Raw genomic sequence first — 17,940 nt, forward strand, 5'->3', positions numbered from 1 at the left:
TATCTTTTCAAGAAGATTGCTATGTAACCTTATTTGTAGGCAGCAAACTTGTCCTAACGGAAGTTTTCAAGATTTACGTTTTCATACCCAAGGTGTCAAAGTAGAAGAAAAACAATAAATGGCAGACTGTTTTGTGTGCTTAAATGCTTAATAAATTTCATTTTTAAAGTGTCTATTAAGATATATATTGCCAATTATAAATGTATAAATCAAAAAAAGAAGGAAAAGCAGCCTAGACTCCTTTGGATCTGTATTTTTCATAACACACACACGCTCGTCAGTGTAATTTCTCCAGCTTATGGTAGTTAGCAATTTACATGAGAAAAATGAATATGCAATTCTTTGTATACAAAGATGAAAGCAATGATATTGGAGTCTCCTTTTTTTTTTTTTTTTTTCTAAAATGGCATTGCTGGATGCCCAGGGGTGAGGTGTTATCAAGGGCCAAAGAGTAGAGAGATGCACACTGGCCCTCTGGGGGATCAAACCCATACCCTTGGCACCATGTCTGCAATACTCATACCAACTGAGCTAACTGGCTGTAACCTTGCCATTTAGCATCTCAGGTCAGCTAAGTACGATTGCTCACAAACACAGCCTCCTACAAGTCTCCACTGAATAAGATTTGTTCTCGGCCAAAAAAATCTCTCTGGAAGGAATAAGAATGGATTTTAATATTTTGCAAGCATTGAAAATTGCTGGATTTTTTTCCTCTGGAAGTTTCTTAAGCTTGAAATCCATGGTTTTTCCCTATGAGGTGATCCACTTGGTAATCTCTGCTTAGGCAGGTCACTTGGGCTATAGCTGGGCTCCATTTCTTTTTATAAAGCCCTTGTTATTTCTGTTAGGAGGGCTTGAAGGCTGAAAAGGGGGAAAGGGGAACTGGATAGCTCAGGGGCCTAACTAATGTCATCTGATCTCACTTACCCTGAAGCTTTTTTGAATTTGGCTCCTCTTCACACAGTCTCAAAATATGCACTGACCCTTCAACAGTCATTGACAAGTGGGTTCTGGAGTCAGACGGCCTGAATTGGAAGCCAGATTCCTCCAATTACTAGCTGTGAGGCTTTAGGAAAGTTACTCCATCTCTCTGTGCCTCAACTTCCCTGCCTGTGAGACAGAGATCATTTAAAAGCTGGAAGAATTTTTGACAAAATTAAATGAGATAACATACACAAAACACTTATTCCAGAACATTCCAGAACACTTATTCCAAAACACTTATTCCAATATGTAACATATACTCAATAAATTTTAGCTATTAAAAACAACAACCAAAAGTCATAAAATGCACAGGGCTTTAAGATAACAAAATGGATTGGAGGAGAAAAGGATGGAATATATACAAGAAATAATGTATTAGCAGAGAAATGATTTCTGGGTAGAAGACAATCTGACAAGTTTCTAGACTCTAGATTGACTGGGCTTATTTTTATGTAGTTTGAGGTCAGGAAAGAAAGAGAGAAAAAAACCACTTTGGAAGGGGGAAGGGGAAGTGATGGTTGTTGGGTGAGGGGAAAAGAAACCCTGAAGGTGGAAAACAAGTGCCCTACTTCAGGATTTGTTTCAGCCTCATGCTCAGGGGCCATCTATTTGCCTTCTGGTCAGCTAGCCAGGCTGACCTTACCCAAGCTGGCCACAAAAATCCCCATAATGCCAGCTTACAAGGCAAAGTTTCCAAGGTCTTCCATGACTCCTTTTTCCTTGAAAATAATAATAACTTTAAAAAATGTGTAGATTCTCTGTCAAGTTCTGGTCAAACACCTAGCTTCCCCTCCCCCCACCACGGGGGTCCCACCAGGCGATGTGGCTAATCCCTATGGAGTCATGAAGCCGCTAGCCTCCCACGGAGCCCTGCAACTAGAGAGCCCAATGATCTAGCCTGGATTCTTTTGCCTGGTCTGGACTTGTCCCCATAGACAGGCTAAAACAGTCTCTGCCATCGGGGGCTACAGGGCATTTCCCCACACCCTACAGTCAGCAAACCACGTTGTTTAAAAAAAAAAAAAAAGTCTCAACACTTCTTCCCTTTAGCAAAGATTCTCTTTAGATATCCTTTAAATGTTGTATTTCTTGACTCCGTGTCTTGATTTCTAAAACCTAGTTATGTATTAAAAAGTGTAACTTTCTATTAACTAGCTCACTTGCCCAGCTCTAGTTATGAAATGTTATTTTCAGATTAATATTCAGAGAGATCTAGAAGAGTTTTACCAATCATACAGGAATTTTTAAACTGTGTTAAAAAGAGCAAGAGTTTGTGCGGTGGAGTTGTCAAGATTTGAATTCTTGGAAAATATAATTTGCTTGGTTTACATCATATTTGAATTAACACGAAAATTCGATCCAGAACAACCGAATCTCTTTTGGGGGAAGGCAGAAGCTGGTTTTCCCCGCACCCGTTCACAGAGAATTTTCTTTATTTAGCGAGACCGGGTTCCTCAGATAGACTGGCGATTACAGAACTCACTGAGGCTCGGAGGTTAAGGAATGTAAAGGGGTCAAACTCAGAAATTGAAACAGACACGAAATAAACAAAATCCACCAATATATAAAGAAAATAATAACAAAAGTGAAAGGCGTGGGTCAGAAATAGTGAGCTCCAGGTCTATGGGAAAAATTATTCCTTAAATCCTTCTAGAAGAGGTAGAACTTTTTCTTTCTTTTTTTCTTTTTCTTTCTTTCTTTTTTTTTTTTTTTTTTTTTTGCTTAAAAAAGAAAGAAACCGGAAACAAACACCCTACATCACGTTCAGTGCGAGGGTGCTCAACGTGGTCGATGAGCTAGGGGAAGTAAGCAGCTTTGGGACGTTTTCTAAAGTGTTCCTCGCAGTGCAAGAGCTTAGAATGCGGTTAGTTTTAGACACCGACTCCCTTTTCCCATAAACTCTTCAAGAGGTGTCTTACTTCTCCAAGTTAAAGCGCTTTTGTCAGATTCTTTAAAACCGTGTATTGGACCTCCTGCGCTTTCTGGGGAAACGGAGGCGAACAGCCTGAGCGCCCGGAAATGTTTTGCAAGGAAGGAGCGAATGAATGAAACCCGGCCAGAGAGCTGAAGACAGGGAAGGACGCAGGAACTTTCTCTGAGCTTTGCGAACGCGGCGAACTGCAAACTTAAGACCCGGGTTAACCAAAGCTTCAGAGACTCAGACTCTTTTAACTCCCAGCACCTGTGAACAGGTGCGGTTCCGACTGAGCAGCCCGGGCCTGGTACCAACTAGCCCAGGACTAGAAGAGATGTAATCCACCTCGAGGGGACTTCGCAGCGGTCCAGTCCACGCTGCGCTGCCTTCGGCTACTGGCCTCGAAGGCCAAGCTGCGGTAGCCCTGCGGCGCACTTGATGTTCTCTACCGGCCCCGCCCGCACCGGGGACTCGCCTAGGTCGGATCCTTAACCCAGTGGTAAGTTATTTCCTTATCTCGCTTGATGGGTCTTTGCAACAAATGGAGCAATAGAATCAGAGCAGAAAGAGAAGGCAGACAACTAGAAAAGTCTCAAGTGTTTCGTGGAGAGTTGAGGGCGCGGGCTGTTTGGACTGTGGTAGGGCTGTGGGGCCCAGACTGGGAGCGGCGCGGAGCGGGACCAGTTTTCCGGGGCTGGCAGCTGCCTCGAAAAAGTTTCCTGTGGAACACCCGCCGGCGGGGGCGGCGGGCGCAGCGGCGGACTTAGGAGGGGGTGGGAGGGGGCTGCAGGGCAGGGGACGGGCGCCGGGGACGGCTAGCAAACCGTTATAGTCCTTCAGCACCTCCCTCGGTCACTGGCCCCCTCGCCCGCCTCCCCGGCGCTGGGTTGCCCACCTGGCGACGTGACGCTGCACCAATCCCCTTCGAGCTGCTCCCCGGCCCCCCTCCCCTTGCACCGCCCCCCTCCCCACCCTGAAAGAGGCGCACCCTGCCCCGGGCAGACGCTGCGCTCTCGCCCGCGGAGCACCCTTCTCGCTCCGTGGTCTCCGGGACGGTCGCTTGGACTCTTCTCTCGCCTTAGCCAGACTCGCTTTCCCGCCTCTCAAACTCCAGCTTCCCTCCACTCCTCGCTCTTTTCCCTCCACTTTCCCCTCCTCTTTCTCCCACGCCGCCAACCCTGATTCCCCGTTCCTTTCCCCGGCCCTCTCGCTTCCCCTCTCTTCGTTGAACTTCTGTACGCTTCCACCTCGGACTCCCGCGAGGGTGCCTGACCTAGTCGCCCGCTCTGGTTCCCCTTCGAAGCCATGGCGGGACCTGGCGGTTGGAGGGACAAGGAAGTCACGGATCTAGGCCACTTGCCGGTGAGTAGAGGACGCCCGTCGACCCCCTCACCCCCAAGGGCTGTCTTCTCCGAGTTCTGAGCATCCAGGGAGCGGACCGATGTCCCGGAGCCTGGCTTGGCCAGAACTTCCAGGAGATCGCGAGTGCGGGAGGGAACCCCCAAGAATGGGCTTTGGGGAGGGCGCCCCTCTGGGCACCCGAGTCACTCCAAACTCACAGAAAGGCGAAGGGCCAGGCTTAGAGGGGGGTGGTGGAGAGAGGTGGCAGTGGAATGGTGCGAGCCACAAACAGCGGGACCTTTTCCCAATGTGGCCTCTGGTCTAGTGGCGCTGGGGTTCTTGTCCTAGCGGGGGCCCAAGGAGAGCGACGACGCGTGGCTTCCTGAGAGCACTCCTATGTCACCTCGCTGCCCCGTCGTTTGCTGCTGCTTTTGCCAGAAGGGATGCCCACTCCCGGCTTGACCTTTCCTTCTAGGTGACAGCGGGCCAGAAAATCAAACCGTTGCCATCTCGCTTTCTAATAGCACTTTCCAAAACCTTATTCTGCCAGGGCACTAATTACGTTTTAGTATTGCGGGAGCTAAAGAACTCGACGGCTTGGGGAAGAAGTGAATTCTTCACACCCCAATTTGTGTTTAAATGGTATTGCGCTCAGTTGCTAATCACTTGCTAACTTTTTCTCGTGGTTTTCGTTTGTGGATTCCCCTATTCCCAAATTGCCCAGCTTTCCTCCGGAGTTGTAATTGATTGGTGAGCTATTATCACTGTCGTTATTAGTAGACTTAATTTTTTTTTTAGCAGCGCCGTTTATTTCATTGGCATCTGGTTTCTGGCAGATGTTGGATCCCACCCAAATCCGTTTTTCAAGTTCCTTTTTAGACTGGCATTTCACTCGCACCCTCTTGAATGTAAAGGGTCCCTGGACTCTCTGAAAGGGAATAAGCATGCACCCATGTTGGAAAGATGGCCAAGCAACTGTATAGTTCAGGGCAGTGGCCTGCTCGCTTTGGTAAAAGCTAAATATTAACCTCGAGGTTATAGAACTATTCAAAGTATCAGTGCCTTAATTGTATACATATTTACATTTAAATATTGTCTTATTGATGATGGCAGACTCCCCTTCCCCTCAAACACTGGACATTCTCCAAGCCTCACCTATACAATTTGACACTAAAACAATGTGGAGGAGGAGATAATGCACATGGGTAACATTTTAGCAAATTGTTCTCAGCCTTTTTTAAAGGAAGCCTCAATATAACCATGTGGAATTACAGATAATCAGCATTGTGGTTATTGATGCAGCTTCATAAAATAAACTCACAGAATTTTAAAAAGTATTCTCCCACTTGGTGTATACATGAGATTTCTGGAATATGGAGGCCTCAATTGGTGGTTTCCTTTCTGAACAGCACTTTCATATTCTGACTAGATTTGCTCCCAAGTGTAAAACCAACGAATAAAATGTTAGTTACCCTCCTCCAACATCATCTGTGTATTGTGGGGGAAAGCGGGAAAAAAAAAAAAGCAAATTAGGGTAAATAAGGAAACCACACATAGATAGGCAAGCTGAAATAAACTCTTTTGAAAACTGACTAAAGGTAGGAATGGGAAAGACTTCCTGGAAATGACAGAGCAAGGAATCCCAAAAGCAAGGAGGAAAAGGAGAAGGGGTTTGATTGCCACAAAAAAAAATGGGGGAAAATGGCTCAGACTAACTGACCCAGTCATGGCCTGGGAAATAAGAACTTGGTGAGAGCCAAGATAATAAAGGGAAAGGCTGCAGTTTAGTGAAATATTAGTTTTCTGGGTGTTGGTGGAGGGGAGAAAGATGAGGGTAGTTTTTAATGCAGGCGCAGGAAGAAGATACAAAACCTCAGGGCACTGATGTTTGGCTCATTTTACAGACTTTATGAAAATCTTATTAAGTCCTCAGCTTCTAACAGTTTCTAAATTTCTATTATATAGGAGCCATTTTTTATCATGGAGATCTTCACCATATGAGCAAATTATGCCTAAGTCTCCCTTTGAATATCCATCTAGGTCTAAACCCTAAGAAATCAAGTGGAAGAAGAGCACCCCTTTTAGAATTTCTTTTTTTTTTTAACATAAAATTTTTAGAGATGTGAAAAGTTCACTGTTGCTTTGGTCACTGAGGTATAGATTAGTGATTTCTTTGCATTTGACTTATGTCCTAAAGTTGGTGAAGAAATAAGAGTAAATAAAGAGGTCAAGAGATATCTAAGTTACCTGTTTGGAAATTTGCATTTTGGTGCAAAATAGACATGATAAAGCAAGCAAAGAAACCTGCGTATACTGAGATCCCTTGTGATTAATTATCCTCAATAGGATGTATATGAGGTAAAAAAAAAAGTTGGCATTTGTCAACACTAAGTATACCAACATGGCAAAAGCCAGATAATGAGAGGGGATTCAGACGTTAGAGTTTCATACTGAGCAAAAAAGAATAATGCAGAGTATAGAATATTTAAATACAGGTGTAGTTTAAAATTGATATTTTATGTCCGTTTCAGGGTTGGCCAGCTAAATGACCACAAGACAAGGACCTTTGAGAGAAGTCAGGCTGGCTGTGAAAATTGTGATTTAAAGAAAGTGGTAGAAGGTTATTTGACACTTTTGCTATTAGATATTTTTTAAAACCTAAAATAGTAAGCAACAATGAAAGCTGTGTAAACAGGGAGAGAGGAGGGGAACTGTACATTTTTTGCATAATTCCCTAAAGTTAAAGACATAAAATGAGAGAGTGAACATAATAATCAGAGAACGAGAGGTAGGTAAACTACATCGTCTTTGTTAATTAATAGGTTTCTATCATTTTTCCATTTTCGCTAACTATTGAATAAATATTTCCTACAGGTGAAAAACAGAAAAGGAAATACAGAGATTTGTGGTTTGTGCTTCCTTTTTTGAAAAAAGAATTGCAAAAGCCTTATGTTTTATATATATAAAACATTATATGTAGGTGTGTGTTTGTGTGTGTATATATATATATAATTTGTAATCTGTGTGTGTTTCACATTGCCTGCCAACAGCAATACCTGGGGATATATATATATATATATATATATGTATGTATGTATATGTATATATATGTATATGTATACATATATATAAAGTTTTTTCCTTAGTGTACATATGTCACTCCATCCTTGGAACTGGAAACTATTTCTTCATCTCCAAATCTGGCATGTCTTTTACTATGATAGTCCCTTTGCCTTCTGTGCCCAATATGGTAATGACATTCCTCACGACTGTGGCCTTGGTATTTGACACTGCCATGTGTAGTCCTAATCTATATTGGGGTCAGGATTAGACAGGCCTGGAGGACAGTAGTGGCAGAGGTGATCTGAAATAGTACATGATCCAAAAACCCATATTTGAATTATATTAGGTTTATATTTAAATATAAACTGCCAGCTCTCCCAGTCTTCCACCACCCTGGGTGGAAGACCAAGCCTACCTTCCACACTCAGTTATGAGAACCTTTCACTCTCTCAAATCCCTTAGCCTCCTATTTGGAATCAGTTTTACCTTCTAGTCCACAAGGATTGAAATATTCAGCACATCCTCCATTAGGTATTCTAGAGCATTGCCTCAACACAGCGTTGTACTTTAGCCAGTTTTCTCAGTCCCCTGCCCCAGTATCTAGAGCAGTAAGTTTTATGTTAGTGCACCAGAACAGTTCTCAAGAATGAGCTTGGAGCCCATCCACAGAAATGCTGTTTTCATATTTCCATGGTTGGGAATCTGTATTTTAAACAAGAATCCCCAGATGAGTCTCATGTTGGGAGAGTCTGTGCCGTCCACAGTTTGAGAAACACTGGTCTAGAGGAAGAGATTGTCCTTTTTAAATTTCCACGTGAACTGTGAAGCCCACTCGTCCAAATATCTCTGAAACTTACTGACACTTATTTTTTTATATCTGCCATCTTCAGTTTCTCTATCCATAAACTATTTTCTTAAAGTCACTATTTCTAATATTTGAAACAAAAGAACAATAGCCTATGCTCTTCCTTCTAGGTACTTGCAATCTCTTTTCTTTCTTTAGCTAACTATTAGAATACGTTCTGTGTTTTTCTTTTACTGCCCTAAATCTAAAATGTATCGCTACCTATGTGGACCATTTATCACTTCCCCTTTGTCTTAATTTCTGCTGTATTTGGTTCTGTAGGTCTGTCTGCGTCTCTCCCATGACCAGCAAACACTGCCTCCTAGTGGTTCCTTTTCTTCCTGTTACCCTTAACCCCAGCCCTTAATACAAGTACCCATCAATGTGATCATTTTCTTACCTCTTCTTGAATTCAGAAGACAGAAATATCTCCCTAAAATTCTAGATTTCAGGGGGCAAACAGACTAGGACTTTTAAATTGCGGGAGTTTTTTAGACACGTAGAAAAATATAACAAAGTATAGAATATTTGCCCAACATTTTACAATTCAAAATGTTTTAAAAATTAGACTTTCAGTACTATCTTTTGAGGAAAACTTTCACAAATTAAGGCTTCTTGTTAACTATTTTTTAGCCAAATGGAACACCGAAGTATGTACTGAACCACCAAATATTCTCTAAATTAATGTAACAGTCATAAATATAAAGATCTTCCCTCTTCTGGTTTTCTTATCTGTAAATAGCAGGGCAGAGGAGAGGACCAAGTAATCATAAAGACCCTGCTAGTGAGAATCTTTCAATTTCACAGTCACCAAAAAAAAAAAAAAAGTTGACTTCTCAGTACTTCCTCCCTTGGGAGCCTAGAATAAACTTTCTCTGACTATAATTCAGTGGAAAATTTGATATAAGAAATTGTGTAATGTTATCCTAGTCATTAGCATAGACCCCTCCTCTTTTTGCTCAGTTTGACAGTCATTTAGTTTTGAAAGATTAATGTGGAGACAGAAACAAAAAATCTTGTATAAAACTAATGAAAAAATACTCTTAGAATAAATGAATACTAGATTTAGCTTCCATTAAGAACAGAAGAAAAAGTTTTTAAAACCTTCTTTAAGTATGAGCATGAGGAGAATGAATTTAAGATGTTTCAGTCATTTGTGATCAGGAAGAAATTTCTAAACAATATGAATATGGATAAAATAAGGCCTCCAAGAATTGCACAGGCATTTTATTCTCCCGTTTGTTTCCTTAGTGTCTTTTTTGAGTAGATACTTGAGTTCAAGTATGAGTATAGTACTTACATTATTGAGGGCTAGAAAAGGAATTAAAGAAATTAAAGACTGTGTTCAAAGATTTGGAAATAAACATGTTTAGATAATGCAGTGATTCTCTGATATATGGTATCTTTTCTTTTTTTTAAGCTAAAATGCAGCCTCAACTATACAAAGAATGGTTTACCAATAAGAACCAGCTAACATAGTTGATTCTTTTGACCAATGACTAGACACTATTTCTCCAGAATTAATAATGTCTCATATAAATTCCACAAAGATCTCCTTTAAACAAATATGTTAAATTGATAAGCTCTTCAAGCCGAACCTTAGTAAATTCTTTGTTGGCTTTTTCCTATAATTTTTTCAATGAATTATAACAACAATGATATGGTTATTATCAAAACCCACTATACCTCTCTTTTTACTTTTATTATATTCTCAAAATTATAGTTTAAAAAACTTTGCATTTTCATTGGGAGTGTTTCCCAGAACTGTTTGCCTACAATGATATTGTGCATATTGTGGCACTGATTTTAATGAGAATTTTAAGAAAGTAGCCTACTAGCAATTGTCATATCAGTGCATTGGAAGCATCTGGATTTTCAAATGTCAGAATCTGATTTTTTTCCAAAGAATTTTAGAGCTAGGAAGTCACCTAACACAGCACCTTTATTTTATATATGTTAAAACTGAGTCCCAGAGAGAGTAAGTAACTTACACAAAGTCATATAGTTAATTAAAGGCAGAACTGGGGCTAAACTTTCAGTCTCCTGACTCTGTCCAGGTGAATATTTGTTGATTAAAGTAATCCCAGAGCTGTGTCACTTTCCTATGACAGTTTTGCTAGATTACACAAATATCACACCAGTTTAAAGGAGTCTATAATTTCAGTCATATACATTGCATTTGCTCAATAGTTTTTCTGTTTAGCTCATATTTGTCACAATGATAAAAACATTTTCAAACAAGGTTACATGAAGTTTGTGTATATAAAATGTGCTTTCTATAAGGCATGTGAATTTCCAAGAATTTGCCAATGCTCCAGTTACTTTGTGTGTAAACTGGTATCTACTCATGTCTCATACATGTTTTGCCAAAATAGCATAATAAGCTGCTAGGATAAAAGTTTAAGTAGTGATAAAGTTCAAGAAACCATGTTTTGTGGTGAACAGGAAATTAATATCAATATTTTAAGGTAAGAAAATAATGTTTAAGGATGAATGTGGAAACCTCAGGAATCTGTTGATAAACGTGTTGTATTTTGTCTTCTATGATGTCACATTTAAGGTTAAGACACAGACTGTATCAACAGTGAATTTGTGCCATGAAAACATATTCAGCTGATGTAAAGATTAACTTAAAAACAAACAAAAGCAACTCTGTCTTTTTTTTAAATGATACTCTTTTATTGCCATGATCTTGCTTTTTTATTCATATTTAGAAGCAGTGTTCTTCTTAAGAAGTGTGTGTTTGTGTGTTTGTGTGTGTGTGTTAGTTGCCCAGTCATGTCCGTCTCTTTGCAACCCCATGGATTGTAGCCTGATAGGCTCCTATGTCCACAGGCAAAAATACTGGAGTGGGTTGCCATTTCCTTCTCCAAGGGATCTTCCCAACCCAGGGGTCCAACCCAGGTCTCCTGCATTGCAGATAGATTCTTTACTGACTGAGTCACCTGGGAAATTGCTATTATATAAATAAACAATTTAGACTTTATAGCCAATATCTACTTATCATTATATATCTACTCAATATTAGCATTACTGTATGGTAAACTTTCTGCCTTTCTGGTTAGCACTCAAAAGATGGATATGAAAAGAGTTTGTCATTGCAAGTAAATGAATTTCTTTCTACTTCTAATAGTATTTCTAATTAAATTATGAATATGCCTCACCTAGACATGATTGTACCAATTTCACAGTTTTATGATAATCAATTGTACAACTATTTAATGTTCACACAATTGCTTTTTTAAAAAAAATAGTACACTCAGTCCAGGGAGATTGTGATATCTGTATTCTTTTGGTAAATAACACTTAGATTCTTCCCATGGAAATTCTAAGGGAACAAGGCAGACTGAAAATAGCATTCTATACAGTTTAATGCTTAGCTGTTTTTCCAAGAAAATTCAGAAGTTTTATTGAATATTTTTGCAGGATCCAACCGGAATATTCTCACTGGATAAAACCATTGGCCTTGGTACTTATGGAAGAATCTATTTGGTAAGTGGAGTTACATTTTCTAATGTATTTACATGCATTTTCTAATGACAACAGTGATTGCAAGTCAAAACCCTACACTGCAAATCAAATAATGCCAAAGCATATTTCACTTTGAGAGAACAATCAAATTAAGATAGCTCAGTGACAACTGTGAGAATTATTATGAAAGAAATGGATTAGAAAGCTATAGTGAACCAACCAACAAAACCTAAGATCTAAACATTATTAGCAGAACGTTAATAAAATTGCCAAAGGAAAAGGGAACTAATTCAAATAATATGTACTCAAATAAAAATATCACTTGTTTTATATTGTATATCCATACCATTCTGGTTACTTGCATTCAACTTTTAAGCTGAATGTTGCAAAATTTCCATAGCATTCTATATCATCCTGTGTACATGAATGTGCATATGTATGTGATAGTTTACCAAATAATCTAACAAGAAAATCTATGCATTTGTTCAATGATTTTTATATACCACAAAGTATATGACAGACACTGTGATAGACTTTGGAGATAAACTGGTGAACAAAGCAGATAGTTCCTGCTCTTCTAGAGTTTATGGACTAGAAATGTATAAGTGATTAAATGTGTGTATGTGTGTGTCTGGGAGGGTTGGAGGAGGCAAATATATAAAAGTAAACACATAAATAATTATATAATTGCAATTGTAATATATCTCTGTAAGAAAATTCCTAGTGATATAAAAGTAAAGAATAAGGGGGCTTATTTTAGATTGAAGGGTCAGCCTCCCTGGGGAAATCACTGGTAAACTGACAGCAGGAGAACAAATATGAGATAACCAAGCAAAGGTATGATTGTAGAGGATGATGCTGATTCATTTGAGATAGAGCAGGAGCAGTGTAAAGGGTTCTATTGGAGATAACGGTGCTTTAGTGGCCCTAACATTTATCAGGTGCCCTTCCCCGACTCTCTAATATGGTGAATAGACATTTTCTCAATCCTGTATAATGATATGTACAAATGGAGGATTCATATTCCCTAGGCATATCCCTCAAATACCAAATCACTATCCCTGGACTGATCCTTACTATCAGCTGACCACAGGTCCTCTCCCTATGGGTTGTGTAGAAGTATCTTGAAATGGGTCCAGTGGAAGGGGCTTCCTTCTAATTCAGACAAAGGTGCCCTCGGCTTGCCAAGCATTGTACCCTTAGGGCTGCATCTGCCCAGGAGTTTCTTTTTAAAATTCATCTACCCAGGTAGGGTGGGGAGATCTTTAAAATTTGTACAAAGGTACCTATAGCAGAGACACTGAGTAGTAGAAATAGAATTGTGGAAGAGTCCTAAAAGTAGAAAGAAACTTGGTAAGTATAAGGAACAGAGAATGTCAATATTCATGGTAAAAGTTTTCTTAAGTCATTTTGACCTAACCTATTAACAGAAACAATAAGCTTTAGACAGTGATGTGATACAGATGCAAATGTATTGTTTATGTTATCCCAGTTGCATCCAGACTGAATAATTAGTTAACAATTGTGTGATCTAAGCCAATTTTGCCACCTTGTGCATAGATTCCTAAACCTTATGCATACAAGTTTCTCTTCTTTATGGCACATTTGTCATATCCATGGCTCTACACATGTTTTAATTCCTCAGGGGTGTGTATTTAAGTGTGTGTGTATTTGGGTACTTTCTTTCATTTGAAGGTATATAGCTCTCTTCACCATCAGATATTAGGAATAAAACCCTGTTTTATAAGGCAAAAAGCAAAGGTAAGGCTACAGAAAGATGATTTTTCATCAGCAGTCATCAGAATTGTGATGCCATAAGAAGAAGAAAAATCAAGAGGGTAAAAGGTGAGTTGTGCATAATAATTCTTTCTTTTAAACTAGGGCTTATTGAGGTATAGTTTACACTTGGAAAAATTCATCCTTGTAAGTGTACAATTTCATGAATTTGGACAAATATGTCCAATCATGTAACTACTACCATAATCAAGATTTTTCAATATCCATCTTAAATTACACAGTATACCTTCAAGTAATATTCTACCAGTTCCCTGTGTGGTATCCCAGCTTGTATACTATGCTTATGGTTGTTATACATTTTGTTCTTATATATGATATAAACCCATAGTACTACTACTCTGTTCCCTCTACTCAATACTACTACTTTTTATTTAGTCAGTTGTCTTTTAGAGCAATTTAAAAGGAAGAAAATTATATTTATACTCATTTGAGCTATTTCTGGTATCATCATCTATTTGGTTAAATCCAAGTTTCTGTGTATCATATCCTTAAGCCTGAAGAACTTCCTCTAACATTTCTTATAGTGCAGGGCTTCTGGTAATTAAGTCTCTGCCTTTGTGTGAAAAGTCTCTCCGTTTTGAAAAGATATTTACATTGGATATAGAATTTGGGGTTGACAGTTACTGTTTTTCCTTTCAGCACTTTAATAATAATACTCTATTGTCTTCTGGTTTGCATGGTTTCTGAAGTCTGCTGTCATTCTTATCTTTGTTCCTTTGTGTTTTTCTTCTGGCTGCCTTTAAAATTTTCTTCTTTGTTTTTCAGCGGTTTAAATATGAAATGTATAGGGGGTTTGTTTTTATTTTTGTTTTGTGTGCACATGCATGTGCTGCTGTGTGTGTGTGTATTTTGTGGGGGTATTTGCCACCTCAGGGGACTCTGAGTTTCTGGGATATGAGCTTTAGTTTTTCCTTGTGCTCTGTGCTTCAGAGATACTCACTCAGTGCTCTCGTGCCTCCCCCAGAGCTTTGTATATTGCTCATCCCTTCTTACTAGGGTCAGGAATATCCCCTGGAGAAGGGAATGGCAACCCACTCCAATATTCATGCCTGGAAAATCCCATGGATTTGCAAGCTACTGTCCATGGGGTCGCAATATATCAGAGATGACTGAGCGACTAAGCACCTAGTAGGGCAGGGAAGAGTTCTCTGTTTTCCTGATTCAACCCCTGTCTTAGGCAGATCCTGTGCCTCTAGGTCATAAGAGTGGGACCTTCTTACTTAACCTGCCCTTCTATTACTAGTAAGACACCTCTAAATGGCTTGGATCCAGGAATGATTCCTGTGCTTCCCCCAGAAGTAGAGGACTGAATATGTTTTTACATTTCCCCCAGCTATATCAGGTCTTCATCTGTACCCTGGAAGGAACAGCATTTGGTGCCCTTCCCCTAAAGCTTAGGGATTTTACTGAATGGGCGAGGGAGAGAGAAACTGGATATGGTTTCACATCTTTCCTACTGCAAGGGCTTCTCTCTACCAGGTCAGGACCATAAATATGTGGAGAAAAGCTTTTGACTGTGTTCTAAGAGTACTGCACTCTAATGCTAGCCCATACTTGGCATTTAGCAGTTCATTAAAAATCTTTAAAAAAATTTTTTATTTTGTATTGGAGCACAGTTGATCAACACTGTTGTGTTTCAGATGTACAACAAAATGATTCAGTTATACATGTATCTGTTCTTTTTCAAATTCTTTCCCATTTTGGTTGTTACATAATACTGAGCATAGTTCCCTGTGCTATACAGTAGGTCCTTGTTGTTTATCCATTTTAAATATAGCAGTGTGTACATGTCAATCTCAAATTCCCAATCTATCTCCCCCACCCTTTGTTGACCATTTATGATTTCCCCTTTGTAAATTATCTTAACTTAGTTAATATCTCATTGCTCTGAAAAGCAATGTTTATGAAGCTATCTAGCAGCACAGAACTATGTTTATGGTGTTACATATTGCATATTATTTTTATATTCTGATTACAGTTATGTTAAAAATTTACACATTAAAAATAGTGAATTAAATGTTATTAATAGAGTAGTGAGATAGTGGATGTACTTTTATATATTTTAAATTGTATATTTCTAATGATTGTAATGTTATTTGTTCTTTACCTAAATAATATATATGTGCATATGTATATATATGTGAATATATATATGTATATAAAATGATGTATAAATACCTTGTACAACAAAATGGAAGCATGATAACATTCAAAATTAATGTCAGAGTGACTCATAGAGTCCTTTGCTTTTTCAGCTCTGCCAACCACATCCCCTGCTGGTGTTTGTTTTGGTTAAAGTCTCTCCAATGTCTTCCAGCTTGTTTCCAAGGCCTTGTTCTCTGGCAGGTTTCCAGCTGTCTGCTGAGGTCTGTGCATGTTGAAATGAAGGCTGAGTTGCACACTCTGCATTGTAACCCTTTTCCTTTCCTTCTTTTTCTTCTAATTAAATACCTGTCTTTCTACCCTCTCCTGCTGCCTGCCAGTATAAACCTCACTTAAAATCGTGGGTTTTACTTTTCTCTCTTTTTAGGAGAAAGTGAAGTTCTTTTTACTCCACTAGAGTTATAAAATGCAGTTTCCTTTTCACCTTTAGATTCTGGTCTCATAGCTGAAGAATTGTCATTCAAATTGGAAGAATACTTAGAATTTGCCCATGTGAGACCATATAAACAAAAAGAAATTATTTTGAAACATTTTTTAATGGTACTGTTAAAAACTAAACAGTTTCCCAAAGATCAATATACCCAGAGAGACTGTAGTTATTCTATGGAATATGGAATATTAAGAGAGAGACCAAGACCTTTTAGGATAGCTCAGTGGGTGGCAACCTGACCCTCCCGTTAACTGACACAATACTTGTAGATTGACTTTTCTGGGCCTATTTCCTCAAGTATAAAATAAATCTATTTGACTAGATAATCTCCAGGGTTTTTTTTTTTTTTTTTTTTTTTTTTGGCTCTTCAACAATACACCTAGCACAGTGCCTGGAACTCAATAAAATGAAAACTTATTCTTAGAGTTATGAGCATAGTAAAAACTGTCCTATAGTTCTTTCACCACCTTGCAAAATAGAAGCTGATTATTGGCTATTAGGTGGAGAAGTTACTCATTGCACCAAATAAAATGTGTTTCTATTCTTTCCTCCACTTACTACCTGATAGCAAGACCTAATATTTAGCTCAGTAACTACTATGATATCCAATGCAAAGGTAAAATTGTGTTCAGTCAGTTCAGTCGCTCAGTCGTGTCCGACTCTTTGCGACCCCATGGGCTGCAGCACACCAGGCCTCCCTGTCCATCACCAACTCCCAGAGCTTACTCAAACTCATATCCATCGAGTTGGTCATGCCATCCAACATCTCATCCTCTGTCATCCCTTTCTCCTCCCACCTTCAACTTTCCCAGCATCAGGGTCTTTTCCAATGAGTCAGTTATTCGCATCAGGTGGCCAAAGAATTGGAGTTTCAGCTTCAGCATCAGTCCTTCCAATGAATATTCAGGACTGATTTCCTTTAGGATTGACTGGTTGGATCTCCGCAGTCCAAGGGACTCTCAAGAGTCTTCTCCAACACCACAGTTCAAAAGCATCAATTCTTCAGTGCTCAGCTTTTGTTATAGTCCAACTCTCACATCCGTACATGACCACTGGAAAAACCATAGCTTTGACTAGACGGACCTTTGTTGGCAAAGTAATGTCTCTGCTTTTTAATATGCTGTGTAGGTTGGTCATAACTTTTCTTCCAAGGAGCAAGCATCTTTTAATTTCATGGCTGCCATCACCATCTGCAATGATTTTGAAGCACCCCCAAAATGAAGTCTGTCACTGTTTCCATTGTTTCCCCATCTATTTGCCATGAAGTGATGGGACCAGATGCTGTGTTCTTCGTTTCTTGAATGTTGAGTTTTAAGCCAGCTTTTCACTCTCTTCTTTCACTTTCATCAAGAGGCTCTTTAGTTCTGCGTTACTGTTACCTAACAGCATTTTGTTACACAGAATACTATTGGGGTAAGACAATGAACTGAATCGCCAGAGTGAACCAGTTTACCTTGATCTTCATGAAGTCTTGATTATACTTCTAACCTTAATCATCTGTTCCCACGTTGCCATTTGCAGTTGATGAGGGCAGGAAAAGGAGTGGGAAAAGATTCAAGGTAGTTATTTCAGGCAAAGGAATAATTCACCTGAGATAGGGTGAAACTTTACAATTGGTTCTAGAGCTTAATTTTCACTTGTGCCTGATGCCTAGTTGGAACTCAGTTACTGTTGGTGGAAGGAATAGACTGTGTCAAATATCTTATTGTTCTAAAACTTAAAAACATAATGGGCATAAGTAAGCATCCGTCCTTGAGAGATCTTACAGCAGTCACCTGTCCCTTGATACTCAGTGGATTAAGTCAGATATGAAAGGTGTGAGAGGAATTACAATGATGAGCAAATTCCCAAATTGCTTGCAATCTGGAAGTGCACTGTTGAATATGGCAATTTCTTTTTAAAACACTGTCCAAGGCATCCCTGTTAAATTAG

At 39.2% G+C, this 17,940-nt stretch overlaps 1 protein-coding gene across 3 annotated transcripts in view; it reads left to right on the plus strand.

Moving 5' to 3' along the window:
- The first annotated feature begins 2,597 nt into the window (after positions 1 to 2,597).
- The window catches only part of NRK (Nik related kinase), a 128,492-nt gene continuing 113,149 nt past the window's right edge, over positions 2,598 to 17,940 (plus strand). For 2 of the 3 annotated variants that reach the window (XM_025277284.3, XM_025277285.3), the window contains exons 1-2: positions 3,883 to 4,261; positions 11,574 to 11,639. In XM_025277284.3, coding sequence (XP_025133069.3) covers positions 4,205 to 4,261; positions 11,574 to 11,639 — 123 coding nt within the window. In that variant the 5' untranslated portion in view covers positions 3,883 to 4,204. Of the gene's footprint in view, positions 3,399 to 3,882; positions 4,262 to 11,573; positions 11,640 to 17,940 lie in introns of those variants that run through there. The other variant, XM_025277286.3, reaches the window with a different exon arrangement.

The sequence above is a fragment of the Bubalus bubalis genome, chromosome X (assembly GCF_019923935.1).
Source record: "Bubalus bubalis isolate 160015118507 breed Murrah chromosome X, NDDB_SH_1, whole genome shotgun sequence".
NCBI classification, from domain to species: Eukaryota; Metazoa; Chordata; class Mammalia; order Artiodactyla; family Bovidae; genus Bubalus; species Bubalus bubalis.